The sequence below is a fragment of the Rhinopithecus bieti genome, unplaced genomic scaffold (genome assembly GCF_001698545.2).
Source record: "Rhinopithecus bieti isolate Rb0 unplaced genomic scaffold, ASM169854v2 scaffold_28987, whole genome shotgun sequence".
NCBI classification, from domain to species: Eukaryota; Metazoa; Chordata; class Mammalia; order Primates; family Cercopithecidae; genus Rhinopithecus; species Rhinopithecus bieti.
The window spans coordinates 550,151-576,209 of record NW_016812958.1 but is presented as its reverse complement, the minus strand read 5'-3'; the positions used below and the strand labels follow the sequence as shown (position 1 = coordinate 576,209).

The following is a 26,059-nucleotide window of genomic DNA, read 5'->3' as shown; positions in this document are numbered from 1 at the left end:
AAAAAAAAAAAAAAAAAAAAAAAAAAAAAAGTTGAGCTGTTATAGCCATGGCAGTTCCATTTCAGGGAAAGGAAAAGGAGCTGAGAGAGAAAGGAATTGTGAACAAAGCAGAGGACCCTGTGTCAGATACGTAGTCAGTCCTTGCTGTTGGATCTCTGATAATATAGTTAACTCGGTTTTCCACTCTGGCTTAAACAATTTATTTTATTCTCTCTTCCCAAGGAAACATCTTCCTAAATTATATTTTTTAGGCTGCCAATCCTTTGCACAGATATATCTAGTGAGCCTCTCATTGCCAGTGGATCAAAATCTTAACCAGCATCCCCAGTCCCCCCACAACCTAGTTCTATCTAGCTCATGGAATCATACATTCTGTCAGTTCCCTTTTGAGTCGCTCTTCCAAAGATAGAGGCTCATCTTTTCTCTTTTCTCTGATCATACTTTACTCATACCCTTTCCTATCCCCAAGTCTTCATTGATGGTGTCTTATTACTACATTTCTCCCCATTCCAGCCTACTCTATTCTCTTTTTCTTTGGCCTCGCGGAGTATTTCTGTATTTACTTCTGACTGGGCATTTATTTTTAACTATTTCAATAACAATAAAACTATAATAGTGTCTTAGTCAGCTTGAATTACTGTAACAAAATACCACAGACTGGGTAGCTTAAACAGCAGACATTTATTTCTCACAATGCTGGATGCTGAAAAGTCTAAGATCAAAGTCCCAACAGATTCATTTCCTGGTGAGGGCTGTTTTCCTGGCTTACAGGTGGCTACCTTCTTGCTGTGTCTTCATATGGGGGAGTGGAGAGAGAGAGAGAGAGAAAGAGAGAGTAGAGAGAAAGAGATATCATGGTGCCCCACTTGCATGACCTCATCTGTTTCTAATTACCACTCAAAAGACCCATCTCCAAATACCATCACACTGAGGGTTAGGACTTTGGGGACAAGACAGATTCAGTCTGTTACAAACAGCTACCATTTTTAGTGTTTAGGATGTGCCAGCTACTGTTTTCAGTACTTTACATGAATTGACTCATTCAATCCTTACCTCAGTTCAGGAAGTAGATAATTATTCCCATTTTTTAGATAAGGAAATGAGTTACTAGCTGTGTGACTACATACAGCTAGTAAGTGGCAGATCTGGAATTCTGTCCCAAGCTGGAACCAGACTGTATTCTTCACCACAGCTCTGAATTGTCATTAATAAATATCCTTCATAGATGTTCTGTTCTCTTAAAATTTACACTCTTTAAGGTCAAACAGAAAGTCTCCTTGTTCTTTGCTTCACTTCATGAAATAGTCTTGTGCCTGGAACAGGGAGTTGGTCTATAAACATCTGTTTATTGATGTGATCTATTGTCAGTGGTCAGTGAAATTCTAATAGGCTTTTCTGGGAATTTTGGCTTGGTTGGTTTGATTTGGTGGTTTTATCTTGACCCTTTAATTGCTTGTGTGAGATGGTTAATGTGGCTGCCAAGAATTCAAATACGTAGCTTTCATTGCCTAAAAGAATGATGCTCAGTGACCGAATATACTAATTTATGTGAAACTAAATCTCAACTTTTGTTCTGTGCATTAAAGTAAGCATGTTAAGTTTGTGTGCTTATTTTCTTAAGTAATTTTTTTTTTTTTTTTTTTTTTTTGAGACCAAGTTTTGCTCTTGTCACCCAGGCTGGAGTGCAATGGTGTGATCTCAGCTCACTGCAACCTCCTTCTCCCGGGTTCAAGCGATTCTCCTGCCTTAACCTCCCAAGTACCTAGGATTACAGGCACCCGCCACCATGCCCAGCTGATTATTTTTATTTTTAGTAGAGATGGAGTTTTACCATGTTGGTCAGGCTGGTCTCAAGCTCCTGACTTCAGGTGATCCACCCGCCTTGGCCTCCCAAAGTGCTGGGATTACAGTCATGAGCCACAGAGCCCGGCCTTCTTAAGTAATATTTTTGTTATTTGGGTATTTGATATGTCAGATAAAATGAGTAAAAGCAACCTATACTTCACCTTCTTTGTAGTGTCAAATCCTGACACTATACTTAATTTTTTGCAGTTCCTCCTTGATTTCTTTGAGGGAAGGAAAGACTTCATGGAGTAAATTGTGAAGATTGGTTATGTTGAAATTACCTTTAGTAGGTACCCTATGTATACAATGTTAAGCTGTTGGATGAGATTGTCTTTCCTAATAAAGATAAAATATTTGCTAAAAAAGCTGAAGTCTAATGTTGCTGAGGTTTGTTTATTGTGTTTCTTTTATCTGTTGTTTCTAACAGCATACTGCTTGATAAGGTAGGTACTCAGAACTAGGTATTTTGAGTACTCTAATGGTTTATACATAAGCCTGTATATTAGTTTTAATCTTTGTGAAACAAAAGCTATTTCTGGGAGATATAATAAAAAAAAATTTAGAAGGGTACTGGATAACTTGCAGAATCAAGGGGGAAATGGGATCATTTGTTAGTCTTAGGAAGAATAAGATTTGTGACAACTGTCACGTCTTATTGTGGCCAACTAGGAGTATCTCAGTTGTTGAATGGCTCAGTTCTGTTTTCAAGCAATGATCTGCTCAGGATTTATGTTCTTGGGAGGGAGTCAGATTTGCTCCAAGCTTAAGTCAGGTGTGTCTGCTCTTTCACTGGGGTGATTGGCAGGCCATCAAAGGCACACAAAATGGTAGAGGAATGTTTCTAAAGGAAAACTTGGGGCACCATTACCAAACAAAGGGAAACAGGCAAAAATAACAGATTCCTATATCCGGCAAGGTTCATCTCAAAGCAGAGTGGATTTAAATGACAGCTTTAACTTGAACTATAAGTGATTTGGATTCTTTCACCATGTTATTCCTCTAGATGGGTTATCTTAGCAGTTTAATGCATCAGCAAGTGTTTTATGGTCAACTGTGAAAACTTGATTTTTTTCTGATTACATTTACAATAATTTATTTAGCTATTTTCAAACATCACAAATATATGACATGAATTCATATGTAATCATTATCCAATTTCAACAATAGTCAGCATTTTGCCAATCTTGTTTCTGTTGATTGCATTTAAAGCATTATTATAAGATACTTTTATAATTGGCTGTATAAAAACTCACAAGACTTACCATGTCTAAGAACTTACTTTAAGAACATAAATCCAAGTATCAAGTGGTCATAAGTCTCATACCAAAAAACAGAACAGAAGATAGTCCTATGAAGTAATGCATTATTTACCTGGAAGTAGATTTTTTTGTTTCCTGTTGGTAAGACTTTTTACTGGCTTAAGCCTACTGAATCAATTCCTTAACAACTCACTTTTCAGATTACCTCTACCAAATTTGTTCTGGTCTTTGGAGTCTTTGCAGGTGAATCAGAGGTTTTATTTGACTCTAAAACCTGGACACCAGTATGCCTGTGCATTGTGTGATAGCTGGATACACTCTGATTTCTTTTGCAGTTGAAAGATGCATGAGTGTGATGCAGTCCGGGACACAGATGATCAAGCTGAAACGTGGAAGCAAAGGGCTTGTTCGCCTCTTTTACCTGGATGAGCACCGGACACGCCTCCGATGGCGACCCTCCAGGAAGAGCGAGAAGGCGAAAAGTAAAACTAATCTTTGAATTATTTGCTTGGCTTGACATAGTAATACACGGGTTATACCGAGTGGGCTCTTGAAGCTTCAGATCTGTGGAAGTTTTATACTTTTGTAAGTTTGGAGTTAGTTGATTTTGGATATCGAGAGGCAGAATAATGACCATCTTTGGGGAATTTAAATCCATAAAAGTTTTCTTGTCCATGAATACTGTAAATGCTAATACTTCCCCTGTGTTGAAGACTATATATATATATATTTTAGTTAGAATATATGGTTTTACAGCCTGAGATGTTTTACATTCCTATAAAAGGTGAGAGACATCATAAAGCTAATGGGCTTTAAAATGTATTACCATATTCTGAACACTATTAACTGATTAATGAATTAACAACACCATTTAAATTTATCAAGTAAAGAAGTGTTGATGTGACTCCTACTTAAAGCTGCTTTCCCCCACACTATGTTAGTCAGCTTTCCCTAGAGAAACACAATCAATAGGATAGATAGATAAATAGATAGATGTTTGAGAGAGGACTTAGGGGAATTGGCTCATGTGATTATGAAGGCCAAGAAGTCACATGATAGGCCATCTGCAAGCTGGAGAACCAGGAAAGCTGGTGGTGTAGCTCAGTTTGAGTCCAAAGGCCTGAGAAGCAGGGGAGATGATGGTATAATTCCAAGTCCATGGTTGAAGGCCTGAGAACCTGGAGACCACTGATACAGGCCCTAGAGTATAAAGGTGGCAGAACCTTGGGCTGAGGATAGGCTCATTTCCCTATGTGAGTCACGTGGGAAATGAGTTGATACCAGAAAAAAATTGGCACTCTGCCATTAAGGCAGAAGTGAGGGGTAGATGGTGTATATAAATAATCAATAGGATATTCAAACTTCTGATTCCTACTGAAAAATAAACAAGCACGCAGACCAAAAATAATTTATTAGTCTGAAATTATCCTTCTTGCCCTGTGCTTCAGTGATCCAAACCTTCATATTTGCTCTGCTACCTAAATAATGCTAATCTCTGTGATTCCAGCCACTCCACAATCTAGCCATTGTCTACCTTTCCAGTTTTATCTCCCATTATTCTCCCTCTTGAGCTTTCCAGTCCAGCATAAGCGGCCTGATAAGCATCCCTGGAGTGGATCTCATGTTTCTGTATCTCTTTCTGCCTCTCCTCGGGTGTCACCTTGTTCCTCTCTACTTCTCCAAGCTCTGCTCTGCCTTCACCACCTTAGCCCCATGGCATTTTCTCTAGGAATGCCAATTCCAGGTAGCTCGGCTATTTGATTGTCAGAAATTCTTTTTCCTTTCAGTTTTCTAACAATCTTCTAATGCATGTTGCAAAACACCAAAGTCCAGTCTAGGTCTTTGCATATTTTCTACAAATCTGTAAACTATAAATTTGACATAGTTATTGCCACCTTTTCTACCAATCTTCTTGCTTCAATTGACATATCTATTTTTTTTTTTACTGCAAATTTCAACACGCCCTGAATTATTGCCTTAGGAGAATGTTGTCAAGACAGCTCAGGCAGCACAAGTGTTATGCAGAGAAGGTTTCTAGTGGGAAACAACAGGGCCTGGGTTTCACATTTAACTGGAAACCACAACTTGCAGGCAATGATTTTTTTCATACTTATTTATTTATTTATTTATTTGAGATGGAATCTTGCTCCATCACCTAGGCTGTAGTTCTGTGGCACGATCTCGGCTCACTGCAACCTCTGCCTCCCAGGTTCAAGCAATTCTCCTGCCTCAGCCTCCCAAGTAGCTAGGACTACGGCCACCCGCCACCAAGCCCGGCTAATTTTCTTTGCATTTTAGTAGAGACGGGGTTTCACCATGTTGCCCAGGCTGGTCTTGAACTCCTGAGCTCAGGCAATCTGTCTGACTCAACCTCCAAAACTGCTAGAATTATAGGCATGAGCACCCAGCATCATTCTTATTTTTTATATTTAAAATGATTTTGCTTTTCTTGTTTCTTAGTGCATGTAAACAAGTATCTCTGCCTGCTCTATAACTGTGTGTATCTCATTTTCCTCACAGTACTTATTGATTCCATTTACAAAGTGACTGAGGGCCGCCAGTCTGAAATATTCCACAGACAAGCTGAGGGGAACTTTGACCCCAGCTGCTGCTTCACCATCTACCATGGCAACCACATGGAGTCCCTGGACCTCATCACCTCCAACCCCGAGGAGGCCCGCACCTGGATCACAGGCCTGAAGTACCTGATGGCTGGCATCAGTGATGAAGACTCCCTTGCCAAAAGGCAGAGGACCCATGACCAATATCCTTTCTAGAATTTTATTTTGAGCTCTCTCTTGCTCCCTGTGTATGCATGTGTGCATGCATGAAGTAAGGATTAGACTATGTTTTAATTTTTCCCATAATTTTCCTTTCTCTTTCTTTACCCTTCACACCCTTCTCTCCCCTCCTGACTCTCACTCCAAATAAATGAACACTCAAAATGCATGGAAACTTAAGCTTGTATGAACTCAGGAGCAAAATTCTTTGAAGAGACCGAATCTAGCTCCACAATCAGAGGTCTCCAAATACGGCCTCAAGTTTCCCAAGAGAGGGAAAGTGCCTATTAAGTATCATTGCCTCTTTTAAATCATAGGAGTATTCATTAACTGTAACTGGGAAAACACTGATTTGGATTAGAGAAAATCCTACTTTGTTATAAAGTCAGTTTAGTTTAACAAATACTTTGTGAGTTGCAATTAGGTACTGGGCACTGAGCTCCTTCCTGCTTTTTCTCTTTCTAACTTACAGTTTCGAAACTGAACTGATTGATACCAAAGGGGAAGTTATTTTTTACTTACTAATATTTACCCTGTCTTAATTGCTTGAGAAACTGGAATCTAAGTCTCATTCTTGATTAAACCCATGCTTGTGGTCCTGTAGTGCTGACAAGAGATTAATGGGGTTGGTCTGCAGGCATCCTTCTTGCTGGGATTGACTGGGCATATAGCAAGGCCTTTCTGGCCTCAGTTTCCTTATCTGTAAAGTGAGGGTATTAGGCTAGTTGACTGCTTTGGTTCCCTTCTTCATATTTTGAATGGCCTTAAAATACAGGTGTCTCTGACCATGCAGGGAGTAGCGCTACTCCTTTGCTGTCATTGGAATGTGTGCCCTAATTTTTTTCCTGGGAGTTGGTGATATATTTGTGCTGCTCTAGCTATAATCCCTCACCCAGAGTATTGTTGGAGAAGAATGGAAATAATTCAGCTCATGAAAGGATCTTGACAGTGTGAAAAGTCTGAGTTGATGAACCATGATGTTTTCATCAATATTCACAGCATGCAGATAAAGGCGACTGGGATTCAGAAATGAACAAAACACAAACAGGATTTAACTTTCTGTGCTTAAATCTGTTGGTTTGATTTCTAACTCTTTAACATTTGGTAAAAAACAACCATCCAAAAATACTGAATGTTTTCTGGTACAAGTATCAGAAACCATACTAATAATGCCTTAAACAATAAAGAATATTCATTTTCTCATAAACAAGAGATCTGAGATGGGGCAGTTCCAGGGTCAGCTAATTCATTGGTTCAATGATGTCATCAGAGACCCAGGTCCTGCCATTCTCACCATGTTGGCTTGGTCTTGCAGCTGACTGCCCTTTGATCAGAGAGAGCTGCTGCAGCTTTAGGCAGTAGCTCTAAACACAGCCCTGCACAGAGGTAGCAGAGTTTCTTCTTACAAACCTTTTTTTTTTTTTTGAGACGGAGTCTTGCTCTGTCATCCAGGCTGGAGTGCAATGGCACGATCTGGGCTCACTGCAACCTCTGCCTCCTGGGTTCAAGGGATTCTCCTTCTTCAGCCTCCTGAGTAGCTGGGATTACAGGTGCCTGCCAACATGCCCGGCTAATATTTTTTTGTATTTTTAGTAGAGACAGGGTTTCACCCTGTTAGCCAGGATGGTCTTGATCTCCTGACCTCATGATCTGCCTGCCTCCACCTCCCAAAGTGCTGGGATTACAGGCGTGAGCCACTGCGCTCAGCCACAAATCTTTTTTTTTTTAAAGAGAAAAGAAAAACTTCCCAGAAATCCCCCAAAAGACAACTTGCCATCATTGGCCAAAATTACTATTGCTGCCTCATTCCTAAACCAGTCTCTTGCAGGAGACATGATTAAACTTTGATCTCTCCCTTTTTTTCACTCTTAAAAACTGAAGACTTAGGCTGGGTGTAGTGGCTCCTGGCTGTAATCACAGCACTTTAGGAGGCTGAGGTGGAAGGACCATTTGAGGCCAGGAGTTTGAGACCAGTCTGGGCAACATAGTGAGACCCCATTTTTACAAAAAAATTAAAAAGAATAGCCAGGTGTGGTGACACATGCCTGTAGTGCCGTCTACTCAGGAGGCTGAGGTAGGAAGATTGCCTAAGCCCAGGAGTTGGAGGCAGCGATAAGCTATGCTTACACCATTGCACTATAGCCTGGAAAGCAGAGCAAGACCCTGTCTCTTAAAAACAAAAAACTAACAAAAAACCCCGAAAATTCTAAAGAGCTTTTGTTTACATAGGATCTGTTTATTGATACTTGTCATATTAGAGATTAAATGCGAGGCATAAAATGTGTTTATTTATAATAACAAACTCTGTTGCATGTTAACATTTTTATAATGAGTATTTTTCAAAGCAAAACACATTAGAAAAATAGTATTGCTTCACTGTTTTACAAATCTCTTTAATGTCTGACAGTAGTACACATGGTTCTCTTATCTGCTTCTGCATTCAGTCTGTTGCGATATGTTGTTTCGATTGAACCACATGAATAAAATCTGGCCGCAAGACATGCAGTTAGAAAAGAGGGGAACCTCATGTTTATGGGGACCTCCAGGACTATACTTTGAGGACAGTTGTATTAAACCAAGATTTACCTCCCCCCATCCAGTTCTCACTCATCATTAAAGCACATGGCTTTAGGATACCTGAACAAAATCAAGGTTGTATAGCAAGGAAGAAGGAAGAGTGGTGGCCATGGGGAAGCAACCAAATCCAGAAGCTTCTAGCCTCATCCAGTTAACTAGGATAAGTTCACAGCATTCCAGAGCCACAAGTCACTTATAGAAGTCTCTCTCATAATCCTTGAAAGAGACGAGTTAGAGATGGGCATAAATTGTCTTTTTGCTTTGTTGGTCAAAAGTTTTTTGAACCTGATTGTCCACGCTTACTGGCACTTGAAAGTTTTCATAGTCTATGGGTTCCATATTCTGAAAATATGCTGTCCAGAAAGCAGGTGTACTGTGGCGCTACACAGAGAAACAATTTTATAAGAAATATGGGAGCAGTGGATTTTTATGTCAGTGAAGGAATAAAAGGGAAATAATAACTTAATGAATAGTAAAGAGGAAGCTGAAGTAAAAAATGAGAAAGGTTATGTTGAGTCAGGGAATAATTTTCATACAGATTTCTCAAAATTTAATAGGGTTGTAGATAATACCTTTTTTTTTGAGGCAGAGTCTTGCTCTGTTACCCAGGCTGGAGAGCAGTGGCGCAATCTCGGCTCACTGCAAGCTCTGCCTCCCAGGTTCACGCCATTCTCCTGCCCCAGCCTCCCGAGTAGCTGGGACTACAGGCACCCACTACTACGCCTGGCTAATTTTTTGTATTTTTAGTAAAGCTCTGCCTCCCAGGTTCACGCCATTCTCCTGCCCCAGCCTCCCGAGTAGCTGGGACTACAGGCACCCACCACTAAGCCTGGCTAATTTTTTGTATTTTTAGTAGAGACGGGGTTTCACCGTGTTAGCCAGGATGGTCTCGATCTCCTGACCTCATGATCTGCCTGCCTCGCCTCGCAAAGTGCTGGGATTACAGGCATGAGCCACCACACCCGGCCTAGATAATATCTTAATAATGGGATTACATCCTTAATTTGACAAACATTTAACTACATTAATGAAGAGAAGAGATTTGGGATGTTCATTATTAGATTTCACTTTAGGACTGAAAATTTCAACTGTGAATGAAAAATCAGAATAATGAATCTTAAATGACTGCATGAGAAAATCCATCCAGTCTAGAGCATAACTTATTTCTGCAGTATGGGCATGTTGAATGATGGCCATGATGCAGTACTCATACTTACTAGAAGAAATCCAGTGTCATTAGGGATCAGACCCTGGTGCTGCACTGCCTGCAGTCCACCCCCCACTCTGCCATCCCCCACTCTGCCTGTGCTGTGCAAATTTGCATGAATTACTTATGTTCTTTTGCCTTCAAGTCTTTCATCTGCAACATGGTGATGATCATAATGATAGTGTCTACCATACAGAGGTGTGTTAAGATCAATTGAGTATTTATATACAGTCCTTAGAACACTGCCTAGCACCTAATAACCACTTTACAAGTAATAGCTACTGTTGTCGTTGCTAAAAAGAGGTAAAGAGTGGCAAATCTTTAGCTTTCCTATTCAGATAAATGAAAGTCTGAATTCTCAGCAGATCTGTATGCAAAGATGATGGTTCTGGCACTTCGGCTCAGCATTTTTCTCCATCAGACCATTCTCCTTCATGTTTTCCCCACCTTATCTCTTGATCCCATGAGGAAAATTATTACCTCCAGAAGGCTTTAGGCTGCCTGTTAAGTATAAATCCAGATGTTATTCTTTCCCCTCAAACAGCTGGGCAAATCTAGCCCACTCCTGATTTTTATTTGGACTCCTGAGCTAAGAATGGATTTTAAATGGTTAAAAAAAAAAAAAAAAAAATCAAAAGAAAACATTTTGTGACCTGTGAAAATTACTTCAAATTAAAATTTCAGGGTTCATAAATAAAGGTTTATTGGAACACAACCATGTTCATTCATTTATGTCTGTATGGCTGCTTTCTCATGACAATGACAGAGTGGAATAGTTGTAGCTGAGAGCAAATGTCCTGCAAAACTTAAAATATTCACTATCAGGCCCTTTACAGAAAAGTTTGCTCTCCCCTGTGCTAGATAGGATCATTCAATGCTTTACATACTCCTACAGTCTCTTGATAGAAAATCCTAGATCTTTACTTTGCATTCAGTCTCACCCAGATTTTCTCCGAGGAATGACTGTTTCTCTTTTTAAAATTATTATGGTGTGGCTATAAATTATTAATTCGGGGCTTTATTGGACACTCATATCTTAATTATGAAGAACATCTTTAAGATATCAGGATATTTTTACCTGGAGTTGTATACTATGTGGACCATTACTCATACAGATTTCTCAAAATTTAATAGGGTTGTAGATAATACCTTTTTTTTTTGAGAATAGCTTTCTCATTTATGGAATCTTAGAGTCGGAAGGGATTTCAAGGTTAAAAGTTGTGCTCCTTGACATTGTAGGTAAAGAAATGGAGGCTCCAAGAGGTGATATGAGTAACCCACTGTCACAGGGCCAAGTAAGCAGTAGAATTAGGACTAGTGTATATTTTTTTATTTGATTCCACCTCTGTTTTTACTTTACCAGTTCCCTAAACCAATAATCAAGGCCAGTTTCTGTGTTGGTGCTAAAGGCTTTGCAGACACAGGCTTATCCTAAATATTTGTATCTGCAGAGTACAAGCATGCTCAGGGTTTCGCTGTCCCTGCCTCTTCTCTGGAGAAGACTTTGAGAGGCTTTGATAAAGAATTATAGATTAAAAGGATAAAAATAGTACTGCCATCTGACTCCTTTTGTCACTTCTTTGAACTCCAGCCATATACTCTGTGGGGCGTAAAGTAGTGTCTATAGTCGAAAGCCCCAAGTGGGTGCTGCATGCCTTGAAAACAGAAGAAAATGAGACTCAGGCACTTATTAGTGATTGGGCCAAATTTTTCACCCTTTTGGTTCTTCAGTTATTTTCCTCCCAGATCTGGACCTCCCTTTAACTTCCAGGGCTCATATAAAATGAAGTCCTGACAAGTCTATAAGGAAAAATTGAACTAGAAAGAGCTGGGCTGGTTATTTTTAAAGTTTTAAAGGGAAAAAATAGGAAATAAGGTGTTTACAAAATATGAAATAAGGCGATCTGAAAATATCCTCTACTTAATTTTAGGAGACATAATACCTTACTTTTCTAGTTGTTTATACTTACTGAGGTATAATCTCCTACAGTCATAATTTGAATCACATAGAAAATGGAAATATGCTGTGCCCTCTCCTCTGATATATATTCATTCTCCCATTTCTCGGTTTTTAAAACTATACCTTTTGCTTACTTTGATTCTCTGGTTTCTTTCTATCTATCACCTTATTTTTTTCCTCTCCATTACCCTTCAAACATAGAAGTTTAATTGGTTTTCTAAATATGCACGCAGTACTTGCCTTTTGTAATCTACCCCTCAACAACTATGAATCATCCATTTAAAAAATCCTTTGCTAAAAGTTAACTGGGAATTTTCAATTCTTAGATTTATTACCATTTTGTCTGCTTTCTCACTATGTAACGCAACCCAAGGCTCTCCCACTGAGGATCTTTTAAAATTTCAGTTCACATGATGTAAACCTTTTGTATCTAAACTCAGCTTCTTATTCTCAGTCACTTCATTTCATACCTGAGCTTTGAGGGCACCTCCTAGTACATTACGCTTGTACTTCACATTACCTGCCCGTGATTTAGAAATTTGGGCCGATTAGGTGAGAACTATCAAAGCTAGTAATAGGAAGATAAATGTGGTATAGAAACTGACCTTATGTGTCAAAGTGTGTGCTAGATCAGGCACAAACTTTGGGTTGAAACCTGGTTCTCATACTAATTCTTATCAGATTTCTCTCTCTCCTCTCATTTTATATCCTTAACTGAACAATGATGAGATTGAACTAGATGGTCTAATTTGCTAAATGTCAGAGCGAGACAGTGAAAAGAGAATTGAAAAGATCATGTGCCATGAGGTACTGTGAAGGTAAAAAGATAGTAGGTAAAAGGGCATAGGAGAAGATAAGCCCTGTATTTATGATATTTGGGGTTTCATCATAAAGAGATTCTTAAACAGAAAATGTTCGAGAGATGTAATACTGGGCCATTCCTGCTACATGCCATCTGTATGCCTCATAAACGAAGAACTCTAACCTTGTGAATGAGAACTAATAGGGACACAAGATTTGTGTTATGAACGTGGCAGCATAACTGAGAAAAACTGATCAGAAAATGAAAAGCAAAAAGGGATAACGTTTAAAGTCATGTAGAAATATTTATGTTTATGGAGTTTGCTATTGGAGGTGTGAATTAAGGTGTTATTGTCTTGCTAGAGTGGAATTAGAACCAGTAATGTAGCTTTTCGTATCCATGAGGTTTTAGTATCCTTGGGGATTAGGAGGGCAATTCACTCCTACCATTTAGGGTAGTAATATAGTTTTTTGCAATAATAGATTTGATATTTAATTTGGATAAGATTGAGTAAGAATGTTTGAATTAAAGATGTTCAAAATAATTTGGTTTAACTCTCATTTCCCAATGGAGGGAACCACCCCCCGCCTTTTTTCTTTCGAGACGGAGTTTCACTCTTGTCACCTAGGCTGGAGTGCAATCTTGGCTCACTGCAACCTCTGCCTCCCGGGTTCAAGCGATTCTCCTGCCTCAGCCTCCCAAGTAGCTGGGATTACAGGCGCCCGCCACCATGCCTGGCTAATTTTGTATTTTTAGTAGAGACAGGGTTTCACCATGTTGGCCAGGCTGGTCTCAAACTGCTGACCTCAGGTGATCCACTTGCCTCAGCCTCACAAAGTGCTGAGATTACAGGCATGAGCCACTGCACCCAGCTGGGAACCCCTTTGCCCCCTTTATATGTTCCCCTTCCATTCCTGGTTTGTTGTCATTGTTATTGTTGTCATCACTATTAGTAGCTCATCAGAGCCTATGGGTTGCAGGGCCTCCTCAAAAAACCTTCTTCTCAAGTTCCCTGTTACTGATAAATGTCCTTGCGAGTATTCTGTGAGAGAGTAGTTTTTAATTTTGATGAGAACACAGGTGTTTTCTTTGACCTTTGTGCACATGGGTGAAGCAGACCTTTGAGGAGGCTGATAAAAATGGTGATGGCTTGTTGAATATTGAAGAGATACATCAGCTGATGCATAAACTGAATGTTAATCTGCCCCGAAGAAAAGTCAGACAAATGTTTCAGGTAAGTTTTCACAATTTCACTGGTCTTATATAAAATACACAGAGGTTATTAATGTACTTAGGTATATTAAAAGGCTATTTTGTTTTGTTGGAAGATAATATATGTGTTCCGTACTGTTTTATTTTTCTTTGATGAAGAAACAATTTTGTTTCATCAAGTAAAAAGACTTTATAAATTTAACATGCATCCAAAATTTCACTTCCTAAAATGCTTTTTTGTTATTGTTGCTGTTTTCCGACAAATAATAGAGGAAACTTGCTCGAGTCCCTTTGAGAGGACAGTAATACCTCAGTTGCCTACTTCGTGGTGCTGTTGTGAGGATCAGAATAAAGACTAAGTAACATGACAAAAAAATAGCACTTGTCTAAAACCTCAAGAGCTCTGTATTTTGTTTCTGAGGAGTTCAGGATTTAGTATCCATGAGGATTAGGAGGGAAATTCACTCCTAGCATTTAGGGAGCTCTGCAGAATTTCATTCAGCTCCTTGTTCGTTAGATGAAATGCTCTTTCCCTGTTGATAGGTCACTGAGAAAAATCCTTGGACCCAGATTTATTCTGTGGCATCCAGCTAGGACTGCATTTAGTCCTCACCTGAGTGCAGAAGTGAGCTTTCTTAAGTCAGGGCAAAGACAATGTTAGGCTATTAGAAATTACTAGAGTATTAATTTATAAAATTAAATTTGAAGATAAGTCATGTGCATAATCCATGTTTTGCAATGATTTTCTATTCTAGGTGAGTAGGTAGGTGATACTTTGTACATGTAAAAATAAGCATAGGAGGGCAATATGATGTTTAATGTTTGTACTTGTTCTTAGAGGTGGTAAGAACAGAGACAACATGGGGTATGTGCTGCAACAATAAATGGAAGACAGAGGCTGGCTCTGTTCTGTGACTGTTTAAGGGTGACCCTGTTCTTGGTTGGAGATGGTTTGCATTGTGGGAAACTGAGTCCCATTGCACTGGAGAACAGCATGAGAGAATGGGAAGAGGAGGAAGGAGTGAGATTTGCTATATAGGGAACCTGAGAGATATAGTGAGGGACTTAGGAGGCGAAATGAATTATCTTTAAACATATGGGAAGGTTGGCCATGTTTCTGGTATTCCCTGTCACCTGTCATCTCACTTTTTCCCTGCTGTGAGCCCCACCTCCTGTCTGTTTATTTGCACAGGAGCTGATCACAGCATGGAAGAGGTAGCTGCTGATTCAATGTAAGAGGCCAATCCTAAAGAGGAGGGCAAAGTCTATACCTATACAAATCATGATTTCTTGGGTAATTTTTGGAAGTAAAATTTGGAAGCATTTGTTCATAATTGACACAAGGTTAGCAAAATTTAAAAAATATTTTAATGACCACTTTGCCTTTCAAAGCTTTGTTTAATACCATATAACAGTTGAGTGTACTTCACAAAATCCATGCGTTTCAAAATGCCATTCATTCCCTGTCTGTTTTTGTTTAGTTAGAATTGTATTCACTTAGAATGAGGAAGCACATAAATGGGTCAGTTGCTCATTATTTATCCCCAGTAGTTTTGTGGTTTTATGAATAATTCAGCCAACCTGTAAGTAAGGCATATGATGAAAGATTTGTGCTCAAGAATTACTAGAAACAATTTTAAAAAGAAACCAATCCAGATGGATTGTTTAGACTTTTCTATGGAGGGAAAGCAGGGAGTTACCAAGGATGCCCATGGCTTTAAGAGCATCAGCTCTACCTTTGGAGAATTAAGAGATTCTCTTATAGGTAAAAATTACTTTTGATTGGATTACAGTTCAGAAACCAATGAGAGACTGGTATTTTTCTCATGTGTGAAATATATCTTCTTTTGTTCTTGACTAATCAAGTCTTGTTCAAGATTTCTCATTTTTATTGGTTCTTTAGACATCAGGCTTTGGTTTTCTTTCTCACCTGTATGTTTTTTTTTTTTTTTTTTTTTTTGAGACGGAGTCTTGCTCTGCCACCCAGGCTGGAGTGCAGTGGCCTGATCTCAGCTCACTGCAAGCTCTGCCTCCCGGGTTTATGCTATTCTCCTGCCTCAGCCTCCCGAGTAGCTGGGACTACAGGCGCCCGCCTCGTCGCCCGGCTAGTTTTTTGTATTTTAAGTAGAGACAGGGTTTCACCGTATTGGCCAGGATGGTCTCGATCTCCTGACCTCGTGATCCGCCCGTCTCGGCCTCCCAAAGTGCTGGGATTACAGGCTTGAGCCACCGCGCCCGGCCTCTCACCTGTATGTTATAGCTGTTGGTTTTCTATTTGTTACTTTTTGCTTTTGTTTATAATTTATTTCTGTCGCTTATTTTTTTCACATTTTTTGAGTTGAATTATTAATTTCTTTTTAAAATCTACTTTGCTCTCTAATAATTTAAGACTTCAAGTTTCATTCTAATGTTATTTTATAAGTTTTAATATGTAGTATATTTTTTACTTGTATATGTTTTATTTCCTATTTAGAATTGTATTGTTTCTACAGGTTTTTTTTTTTTTTTTTTTTTTTTTTTTTTTTTTTTTTTTTTTTTTTTAAGCTTTCTTTGTTGATTTATAAATTTACAGTGGTCAGAACAATTGGTTTGTGTGAGGTTGATTCCTTATAATTTGTTGAATCTTTCTGGCCAAATATGTGGTTGGTTGCTTTATAATGTTTCACGTGTACTTGAAGAGAATGTGTGCTCACCACTTGGGATTTGTGTACTAACCCTTTTATAGTAAATATTATTTTCCAGTACTGAATTTCCTATTTCTAACTTTCATATTGCTTTATTTTCTCTATGCCCTTTTCAGGAAGCCGACACAGATGAGAATCAGGGAACTTTGACATTTGAAGAGTTCTGTGTTTTTTACAAAATGATGTCTTTGAGACGAGACCTTTATTTGTTGCTTTTGAGCTACAGTGATAAGAAAGATCACCTAACTGTGGAAGAACTGGCTCAATTTTGAGGTGGAGCAAAAGGTAATCTTTAGAGTTAAAATGAAAGTTTTACTTAAAAGTACTCCATGAAAGATGTCAAGTCTTTCTTTTGGGGTTAAATATAGGTATACTTTGATTTCACAAGAGGGAGTAAATATCACGTAGTTCACAAAAATCCCTTTTATCTATGAGTCATTTAAAACAGTTTCTAGCAGCTTTTAGAGAAGCAGTGATAACTTGACACTGGGTTATATAATTCCTTAACCCTTAAACTATTGAGTACAGTATGCATATTTTCCCACAAAGAAATGAATGTTGTTAGTATTTTAATACATGGTATGCTTTCTTTTATACTATTACCGATGATGTATTATAATATTAGTTTAAAATTTATACATAATATATTATATAAAATTAGTATAAGTATAAATTTAGTCAAATTTATTTATTTTAATATAAATTATATTTATACTAATAAAATAGCTAGATATGAACTATGGCATATTTCTTAACTACTAATTGTGGTAGGTCATTATAATATCTGCTAGTAAATTGGCATTTGATCATGGGAAAAGACTAAGTAAATTAGGTTCCTGATTGCAAGAGACTCTCTAATGTTTAAAATAAGAATTTTAATTTATATTATATAGGCTGAATTATGGTCGGCAAAGCCTAAGTCTCAGTCTGCTTTTTAAATATCTCCTCAAAAGTCTGTTTCTAACCTAAAGTAGAGGAATAAATGAATATTTTATTCAATTTTTTTTTAACCTTTTATATCAGACTTTTGAGAGGAGGCTTTGGTTTTGTGCAGTTGAATGAGGTTTACTTTTAATTTTCTTAATGGACTAATTGTCTTAATATAAAGAGCTACTGAACTCCTTTGTTCATTTTAAGTCAGCAGCATTTAGCTCTGTTGAAATCGTAAAAAATCACCAAATATTTGGACTATAAAGTATAATAATCAGTAGAAATAATTCTTTCTACAGTACTCACACAGATAATCAGCCAGCTTGTGTTTGAACACTTTTCAATTTTTAAATAAGAGCTTTGAGATATTATTCACATACCATAAAATTCACCCTTTTAAAAGTATATGTTTAAGTGTTTTTTAGTGTATCAACAGAGTTGTGCAACTATTGGCCGGGCATGGTGGCTCATGCCTGTAATCTCAGCACTTTAGTAGGCTGAGGCAGGTGGATCACCTGAGGTCAGGAGTTCGAGACAACCCTGGCCAACATGGCGAAACCCCATCTCTACTAAAAATACAAAAATTAGCTGGCCGTGGTGGCGAACCCCTGTAATCTCAGCTACTTGGGAGTCTGAGGCAGGGAGAATTGCTTGAACGCAGGAGGTGAAGGTTGTAGTGAGCTGAGATCATGCCACTGCACTCCAGCCTGGGCGACAGAGCGAGACTCCATCTCGAAAACAATAAAATAAAATAGAAAAAAGGGCTGGGCATGGTGGCTCACACCTGTAATCCTAGCACTTTGGGAGGCCACCAGGCGGGCAGATCACCTGAGGTTGGGAGTTTGAGACCAGCCTGACCAACATGGAGAAAGCCAGTCTCCACTAAAAATACAAAATTAATCAGATGTGGTGGCCCATGCCTGTAATCCCAGCTATTCGGGAGACTGAGACAGGAGAATCGCTTGAACAAACCCAGGAGGCTGAGGCTGTGGTGAGCTGAGATAGTGCCATTGCACTCCAGCCTGGGCAACAAAAGCAAAACTGCATCTCAAAAAAAAAGAAAAAAAAAAGAAAAGAAAAGTAAAAAGAGTTGTGCAACTATAACCACTATCTAATTTCAGAACATTTTCCGTACCCCAAGAAGAAACCTATTAGCAATTATTCCCCATTTCTCTCTCCCCCACAGCTTGTGGAAACTAATATTTCTGTCTCTATTGATTTGTCTGTTCTGGACATTTCATATAAAGGGAATCATTTATGTGACCTTTGTGATTGGCTTCTTTCATTTGGCATAATGTTTTCAAGATTCATTCATGTTGTGGCATTATCAGTATTTTATTTCTTCTTATTGCCAAATAATATATCAGTGTATGAATATACCACATTTTGTTTATATATTCATCAGTTGATGGAAATTTGGGCCATTTGCTTTTTGGGGGCTATGATGAATAATGCTGCTGTGAACATTCATGCACAAGGTTTTGTGTGGACATACATTGTCAAGTCTCTTGAATATAAATCTGAGTGGAAAAGTTGGGTCACATAGTTTGATCCCTTCTTTCAATCTGGATCTGGATATTGCAAGGACTTTATGTAAACCAGGATAAACTTCTACCACAGAGCTCCAGTGAATAATACACTGGATTAATATCTGAATATCAGAGAGAGATAAATTTCCACTAGCTCTTAAGAAGTATAGCTGACCAAAGATGTGCTGGATGACTTTGACAGTTGTGTTTTCTTCCTTGAAGGTGTTAACAAGGATTTAAGATGCTATTAAGGAGACTGAAATATGGGTGGTAAAATTGGATTAGTAAAATTGGATTAGTAAAATTTCAGATTAATTCATTTCCTTGTATGAATAGATACTGTATTTCCTAGGTATTGCGCTAAGTTTTGGTAGTGGACAAAACCTACCCTCAGAAAGCTCAAAATAAAGAGCTTTTTTTTGAGACTTTATGATTTTGAGAGTCTATGATAAAAGGAAAGAGAATGGTAAGAAGTAAACAACATGCTTTTTAAAGTTTGCTGGATTTTTTCTTTTTGAGGTAGAGTAAAATTTATTATAATTATCATGCTGTATTTTTTTTCTGGAAATGTTGTTCTTTAGAAGAATTACCTTTGTAAAGATACTAAAAATATTAATTAGTAATACATTGTTAATATACTTGAAATCATGCTCACTTAGTTTTAGTGCTAATTTGAATTTCATTGAATTTGTGAAGTGATTTTCATTTGAGAGTCAATTATTTTAACTTTCTTTAATTTTCTCCTACATAACCCAGAAAATTATGTTACACTTGGTATAGTCTAAAACCTATTTGACATTCACAATTTGAGCTAGTAAATGCTGCTTATAGATTCATAAATGGCAAAAAGTCTCACTGATTCAAAATCTGCTCTTACTTATATTTACAAACATTTTTATAGCATTTAAATGCCATATTTGAATTTTTTAAATGTGAGATTAATTTGGTGATCAGAGTCTTCAGTGTTTTGCTTTAGTAAGAATGAAAAAAAGTACAAAGTATTTGGTAAACAAATCCATGTATATGTTTTTTCTGAATTATTTACTTATTATTGAGCCATAGGATAAAATATTTTCATGGCTTTTGAAACATATCTCCATAATGCTATATAAAAGATTTGTTTCAGTTTATAATTAAGAAAGCAGTGAACAAATGATTAGTTATTAAATGGATCACTTTTAGTGCTAATATTGTAGCCATAGAATGATAAGTTAATGTTGGTTTAACATTTTTTGATAGCAGGGATGAGTACTTTTCCATGTTTGTTTTTTAATCGTATTTTTTGAACTTTGAAAGGCTCTTTAACATACAGAAAAATCTGTCTAAATTCTGTCCTGTTTTTCTGTTGTTTATTGCCTCTGTGTGTGTGTGTGTGTGTGTGTGTGTGTGTGTGTGAGAGAGAGAGAGAGAGAGAGAGAGAGAGAGAGAGAGAGAGAGAGAAAGAAAGAGAGACAGAGACAGACAGAGACAGAGACTGACAGGCAGACAGACTGGTTTTCCACCAGTAATTCCAGGTGGATATCTATTCTATTTAAATACCATTAAAGAACCAACCAGTAGCACCACACTATTAGGTCTTATTTGAGAGGTGGCAGGCAATACCCAAGTAGGAACCAGTTTTAATGCCTTTCTTGATGTCTCTTTCAAACTCCTAAAGTTAAATGCATTAAACATGTTTTCTGATAATGTGTTTCTCTTATCATCTTCATCAGTAATACTAATCACCTCTTTTCAAGCAGATTAACACTTCATTTGGCATGGAATTTTTAAAAATTACTAGACTGTGTGGTAGGATAGGAGTGAGCAGGACTGGATACATAGCCTTGCTTACCTTGCAACTTGATCGCATTAACTTTTCATCCTTGACTTTGTGAGTTATAAAATGCTTTTGGTAGTAATATTACCCTTGCAAGAGTAGAGTGAGAATTAAATGAGATGTGAGTGTAACTTCCTAGTGCATTGCCTGGTTTATTAGCTGCACAGATCTATCCATTTCCAAGGAACAATGTGAGACTCCTGGTGGGCAAGTATCCACACATGTACTTGACTGTAAAATTCCATAGGTGGGGAGAAGTGTCTTTTTCACACCCGTCACTAGGGTCATGGCATAGGCACTTATGACAAAAGACTGATTAATAAGAGAAAAACATACAACTTTATCTAATAAGTTTTTAATAACACAGAGGAGCCTTTATAAGGCACTGAAGACCCAGAAAGTCAGGCAAACCTGTGTATTTCTTATGCTAGGTTTCATGAGGAGTGGACAGTCATGAAAAAATATGTTTAGAGGTCAAGGTTATGATCTAATGGCAGTAAATGGGGAATTTAGCAAGGCGTGTTTGTTCAGACTCTTCTTGGCACCTCTGTGTCTTCGGCTCCCTTCCTCTGGGTATTGGGAAGGTGCTGGTGGTCTCTTGAATGAGGGTCATATGGTCTGCTTCAGGGGAAGCTCAGAAAATTCTTCCTAGGTTTTGTGGGTGGAAGGGCTGGGGGGAAGGTCAGAGATACCTTTCCTTTTCTGCTGTTTTCACAAATGCCAGGGTGCTATATTTTAGGGTACCATGTACTAAACTGCATCAAATCTGTACGTGATTAGAATTTTCTTCCAAATTACTTCTGCTTTACCCTCCCACTCCAAGTCTGTCATGGTGTGATATAATAAAATATACATTTGGTCTTTGTTCCAGTTCCCAGCACAGAGCTCCTAAAACTCTAAAGTATCTTTCATTATTTATAATCAGCCCCTTTTCACCATATCTGAGTTCATGCTAATGAGGTAACTATTGTTGGGCTCCTGGATAGTTTCAGGATAGGAGCTGGTAGCCAGCAAAACCAACCATGTGATTAGATAACTTTCTAATACCTACTTAATATTTTACTTTACCTTATCATAATCACACACATTTTAGAAATAGCAGATTCACTTTTATGAATTTTGTTGTTGCTTTCTTAAGGATTAAACCAGATAGCGTTATTAGCAAAATGTTTTGTCAAAATTAGTTATTTTAAGTAGTTTGATAATTTGGCAAAGGCAGAGATTTTTTATTAACAATGTTAGCTATAGGACAGGTAGAAAAAGGGAATTGGGTAATAGAAATGTCTATATTTTCCCTTAGAGGATACGTCCTTTCTCCATCTTTACTCCTCTGTGTCCCTCTCTTATATGACTACTTCTTCATCCTTATTTGCAGAGCTCTCATAGTGTACTGGAAAGAACATTAGACCAGGAGTCCAGAACACCTGCATTCCACACACTGCAAGCTTTAGTGGTTGGAGAATCAATCATGATTGTTTCTGAGCCTTGGTTTCCTGAACCATGCAAAGGGAGCTGATACCTGTCTTTCCTATCTCAGTGTCAAATTGAACATTGCAATGACGAACAGGAAAGTCCTTTGCCCAAGATACTCAGAAGTGTGGCAATGTGAGGAATTAAAGTTAAAAGGTATAAACTACTGACTTCAAATCCATTCAGGCTAGTGGAATTACCCCAGTTCATTTGAATAGCAATACCGGATGTCACTTGCTAAGGGGCATGTGTTTCTTCCCTCTTTTAGTTTTGTTGACATTCTGCCAGTAAATTTTAGTTAGGGAAAACAGAAGCCAGAATTCTGTGACATTTGTTCCTGGCAGATGATTAACTGTATCTAGTTTAATTTTCTAAATTAGCTTGAAGCTACTTATATATGAGGATGACTCAAAAGAAATTTATAAAAATATTAAAAAAGTGATCATACATCAAGAGGTAAAAATCACAAAGGAACATTTTAATGTACTGAAACTTTGTTTATATGTGGTCCACTTTATTAAGCACCACAAAATTAAGGGACAGAGTAGGAAAATATTTGTAACATACAAAAGAGAGAAATAGTGACTTTCCTTAATATGGCGCTTTCCTAGATCATTGAGAAAAAAAAAAAAATGGAAAAATGAGTAAAACACTTGAAACCTATAAAAAATCATACAAAGTCAATAAACCTATGAAAATGTTCACCCTTTATTAGTAATTCAAAAATATGAAATAAAACCAAGTTAGTTATTTCTTAGAGACAGGGTCTCTGTTGCCCAGGCTGGAGTGCAGTGGGTGCGATCATGGATCATATAACCGCCAACTCCTGAGCTCAAGCAATCTTCCTGCCTCAGCCTCCCAAGTAGTTGGGACTACAGGTGTGTGTCATCACACCCAACTAATTTTTAATAATCTGTTTTAGAGACAGGGTCTCACCATGCTATCTAGGCTAGGAGACTATTTATTCCCCCATCATCTTAGTAAAGATTAAAAAATACACCACCAAATGTAGTGTCCATCTCTTCTATTTCTAGTGAAATTATAGAATGATACTGGAGTAGTTTTACAATCTATAACATTTAATATAATTTATAAAACTTTGACCAAACCATTTTACTTTAATAATTCATCCTAAGGAAATAGCTGTGTATTTAAAAATTGTTATAAAGTTGTGCATTTCAACATTCTTTAAAATAGTGTAAAATTTATTTTATTAGCTTGGACACAATCTAACTGTAGAGTCATTAGTCAAGAGTTTTGTGGGGTTTTGAGTTTCAAAACTGGATTTTCACAATGGCACAAATTTGAGGTAATTTGGTGATGCGTATGACAGTAATTCATTAGCTTCTGACAACATAAGATTGGTGTAGACACCAGGATATTCAACTTTCATAGGTTTACTCGGTTGTGAAATGAAATATCACTACTGGCCACATAAGCTGTCGAGGATTTTATGAAATCAAATATTGGCCTGTGGGTCAGATTTTTATTTTACTGAAGCTCTCAGAGTTTATGCCTTTGACAGGTCCAGTTGCTGTTTGATTAGGACTTTCATTCTTAGAACATGGCTGTGCCAAGGGAATTCTCACTATCTTTTATATCCATGAGGAAGTGCCAGTACAGCCAGAAGTTATCTGGCTGAGATTTCTCTTTCTTCTCTTCCTTTCATCTACAGATAAAGGATCACAGATATCCACTAATCTGTGGTTCCAAAGTATTTACTAGATTTGATTGAGAGTTTTTGTTTTGTTTTGTTTTGCTTTGTTTCATTCCCCACCCACCCCAACCTCGTATTTACCAAACAGCCACCTACATCACATCTCCTCCAGAGTTCCTATCCATTTCTTGGCACTGGAGTTGAGTGTTTTTTTTTGTTCTGTCCTTTTTAGTGTTTTGGTTCTGGAGTGACAATTTGATTTCATTTCCCCATCCCCTTGGCAACCTTTCATAGCAAGCCCCTATGCTCTTTATATTTTTTTGTTTCTTATGGATTGAGGAGGAAGGAAGAGAAGGCAGGAATATTGAAGTGCCTTTATATAGTTGGAAATCCCTCCTAGGCCAGGCCCAGTGGCTTGCCCCTGTAATCCCAGCTACAGGGGCAGGCAGGCAGGAGGATCACTTGAGCCCTGGAGTTCAAGATCAGTCTGAACAATATAGTGAGACGCCTTCTCTTAAAAAAAAATTAGTTGGGTGTGGTGGCGCTTGCCCATGGTCCCAGCTACTTGTGGGGCGGAGGTGGGAGGATTGCTTGAGCCTAGGAGTTCGAGGCTGCAGTGCCTAGGCCACAGAGCAAAACTCTGTCTCTGAAACAAAATAATTTTAAAAATTTAAAAATTTCTGCTAGCTGTTATCTAAGAGCAAAGGCTACCTTTTATAGTAAGTCAAAAGTAAGTTTCTGTTTATACAAAGCTTTCATCTGAAATATGCATGTGGATAGTTAATTCCAAGAGGATTTTCAGAGATTTCCTGTTTCCCTGCTACAGGGCCCTCTCCTTATTGTAATCTGATATAGATCTATACATTACCCGCATAGTAGCTCTGAAAATTGCACCTTTAGCTCCTTTATTCTTTCTGCTAAAATGTTTCCTTGATCATTCTGATCCATTTATAGGAATCATGTGTGCCCTCTCCCTTCCTTACCCTTCATTGAATCCAGAATGGTTTGGTAAGAGTTCTGGTCATTGTAATCATTCTAATCTTCTCTCTTATGAGAAATAATTATAAAGTCTCCTTTGCTTATAACTGTCCCATTCTGGTGATAATGTATCTTTATCTTTTTTGTACCTTCCTCATATAAAAGCAGTTCTTTGAGGTGTTTTCCTGAATTTCTGTATCATTTTTCTTTTTTCTTTTCTTTTTACTTTTATTTATTTATTTATTTTTTAGACAGGGTCTTGCTCTGTCACATAGGCTGGAGTGCAGTGGTGCTGTCTTGGTTCACTGCAACCTCTGACTCCTGGGTTCAAGCGATTTTCCTGCCTCAGCCTCCCGAGAAGCTGGGATTGTAGGCACCCACCACCATACCCGGCTGATCTTTGTGTTTTTGGTAGAGACGGGGTTTCACCATGCTGGACAGGCTGGCCTCGAACTCCTGACCTCAAGTGATCTGCCCACCTTGGCCTCCCAAAGTGCTGGGAATTCAGGCATGAGCCACCACGCCTGACTGATTTTTCTTAATTATTCACAATTAAAGCAGTTGAGAGATCATTCAGAGTAATTACATCTTGTAATATTTTTGCTGCATCGAATATATTTTCCAAATAATGTTTTCTGTGAAATCATCTATTCAAATGCTGTGAAATATGTGGTTTCCTTTTAGTATGAATTAGAGGTAGCTAGTTTGAGGAGGTAAATAGTTACTGTGGTTGTCTTATTCAGTTGAATATGAAATGACCATTCATTTAGAGGTGTTTCTTCACTCCCTCTTGAAATTACCCCAAAATACAGTAAAGACAATCCCCCTGTGTAAAACCACAGATACAAAGAGAACAGGGGAGGAGCGACAACATTTTGAAACTTTTCTGATTTAAAGGAGACCCCAGAACACTGAAATTCAATCTTATAGAGTGAGAAGCCACGAAGAAACTCCATTGGCCCAGGGGAAGCCCCTGATAAGTTCAAAAATTGATGTTAGTTACATGATATTCCTGAAAAGAGGAGAGGAGGGGTTGAAAACAAGCACTGGTTGAAAGTCTGTTTAAGATATGGTTACAGCTTCAGATCTTCTCCCCCAAACCTTGTAGCAGGGCAACTGTCCTTTCTCTACTCTAGCATAAAACTGTATGTAAGAGGTAAGGGGGGCCATGCATGGTGGCTTACTCCTGTGATCCCAGTACTTTGGGAGGCCAAGGCAGGCAGATCACTTGAGGTCAGGAGTTTGAGACCAGCCTGGCCAACATGGTGAAACCCCGTCTCCACTAAAAATACAAAAAATTATCTGGGTGTAGTGATGCACGCTTGTAGTCCCAGCTACTCGGGAGGCTGAGGC

General features: G+C 38.1%; 1 protein-coding gene across 1 annotated transcript in view; it reads left to right on the top strand.

The window, feature by feature from the left end:
* Positions 1–26,059, top strand: part of PLCH1 (phospholipase C eta 1) — a 227,451-nt gene that overhangs the window by 114,438 nt on the left and 86,954 nt on the right. Inside the window, 5 exon segments of the mRNA XM_017847382.1 lie at positions 3,440–3,586; positions 5,625–5,868; positions 13,535–13,664; positions 16,443–16,594; positions 16,596–16,611. Of these exon segments, the coding sequence (XP_017702871.1) occupies positions 3,440–3,586; positions 5,625–5,868; positions 13,535–13,664; positions 16,443–16,594; positions 16,596–16,611 (689 nt within the window).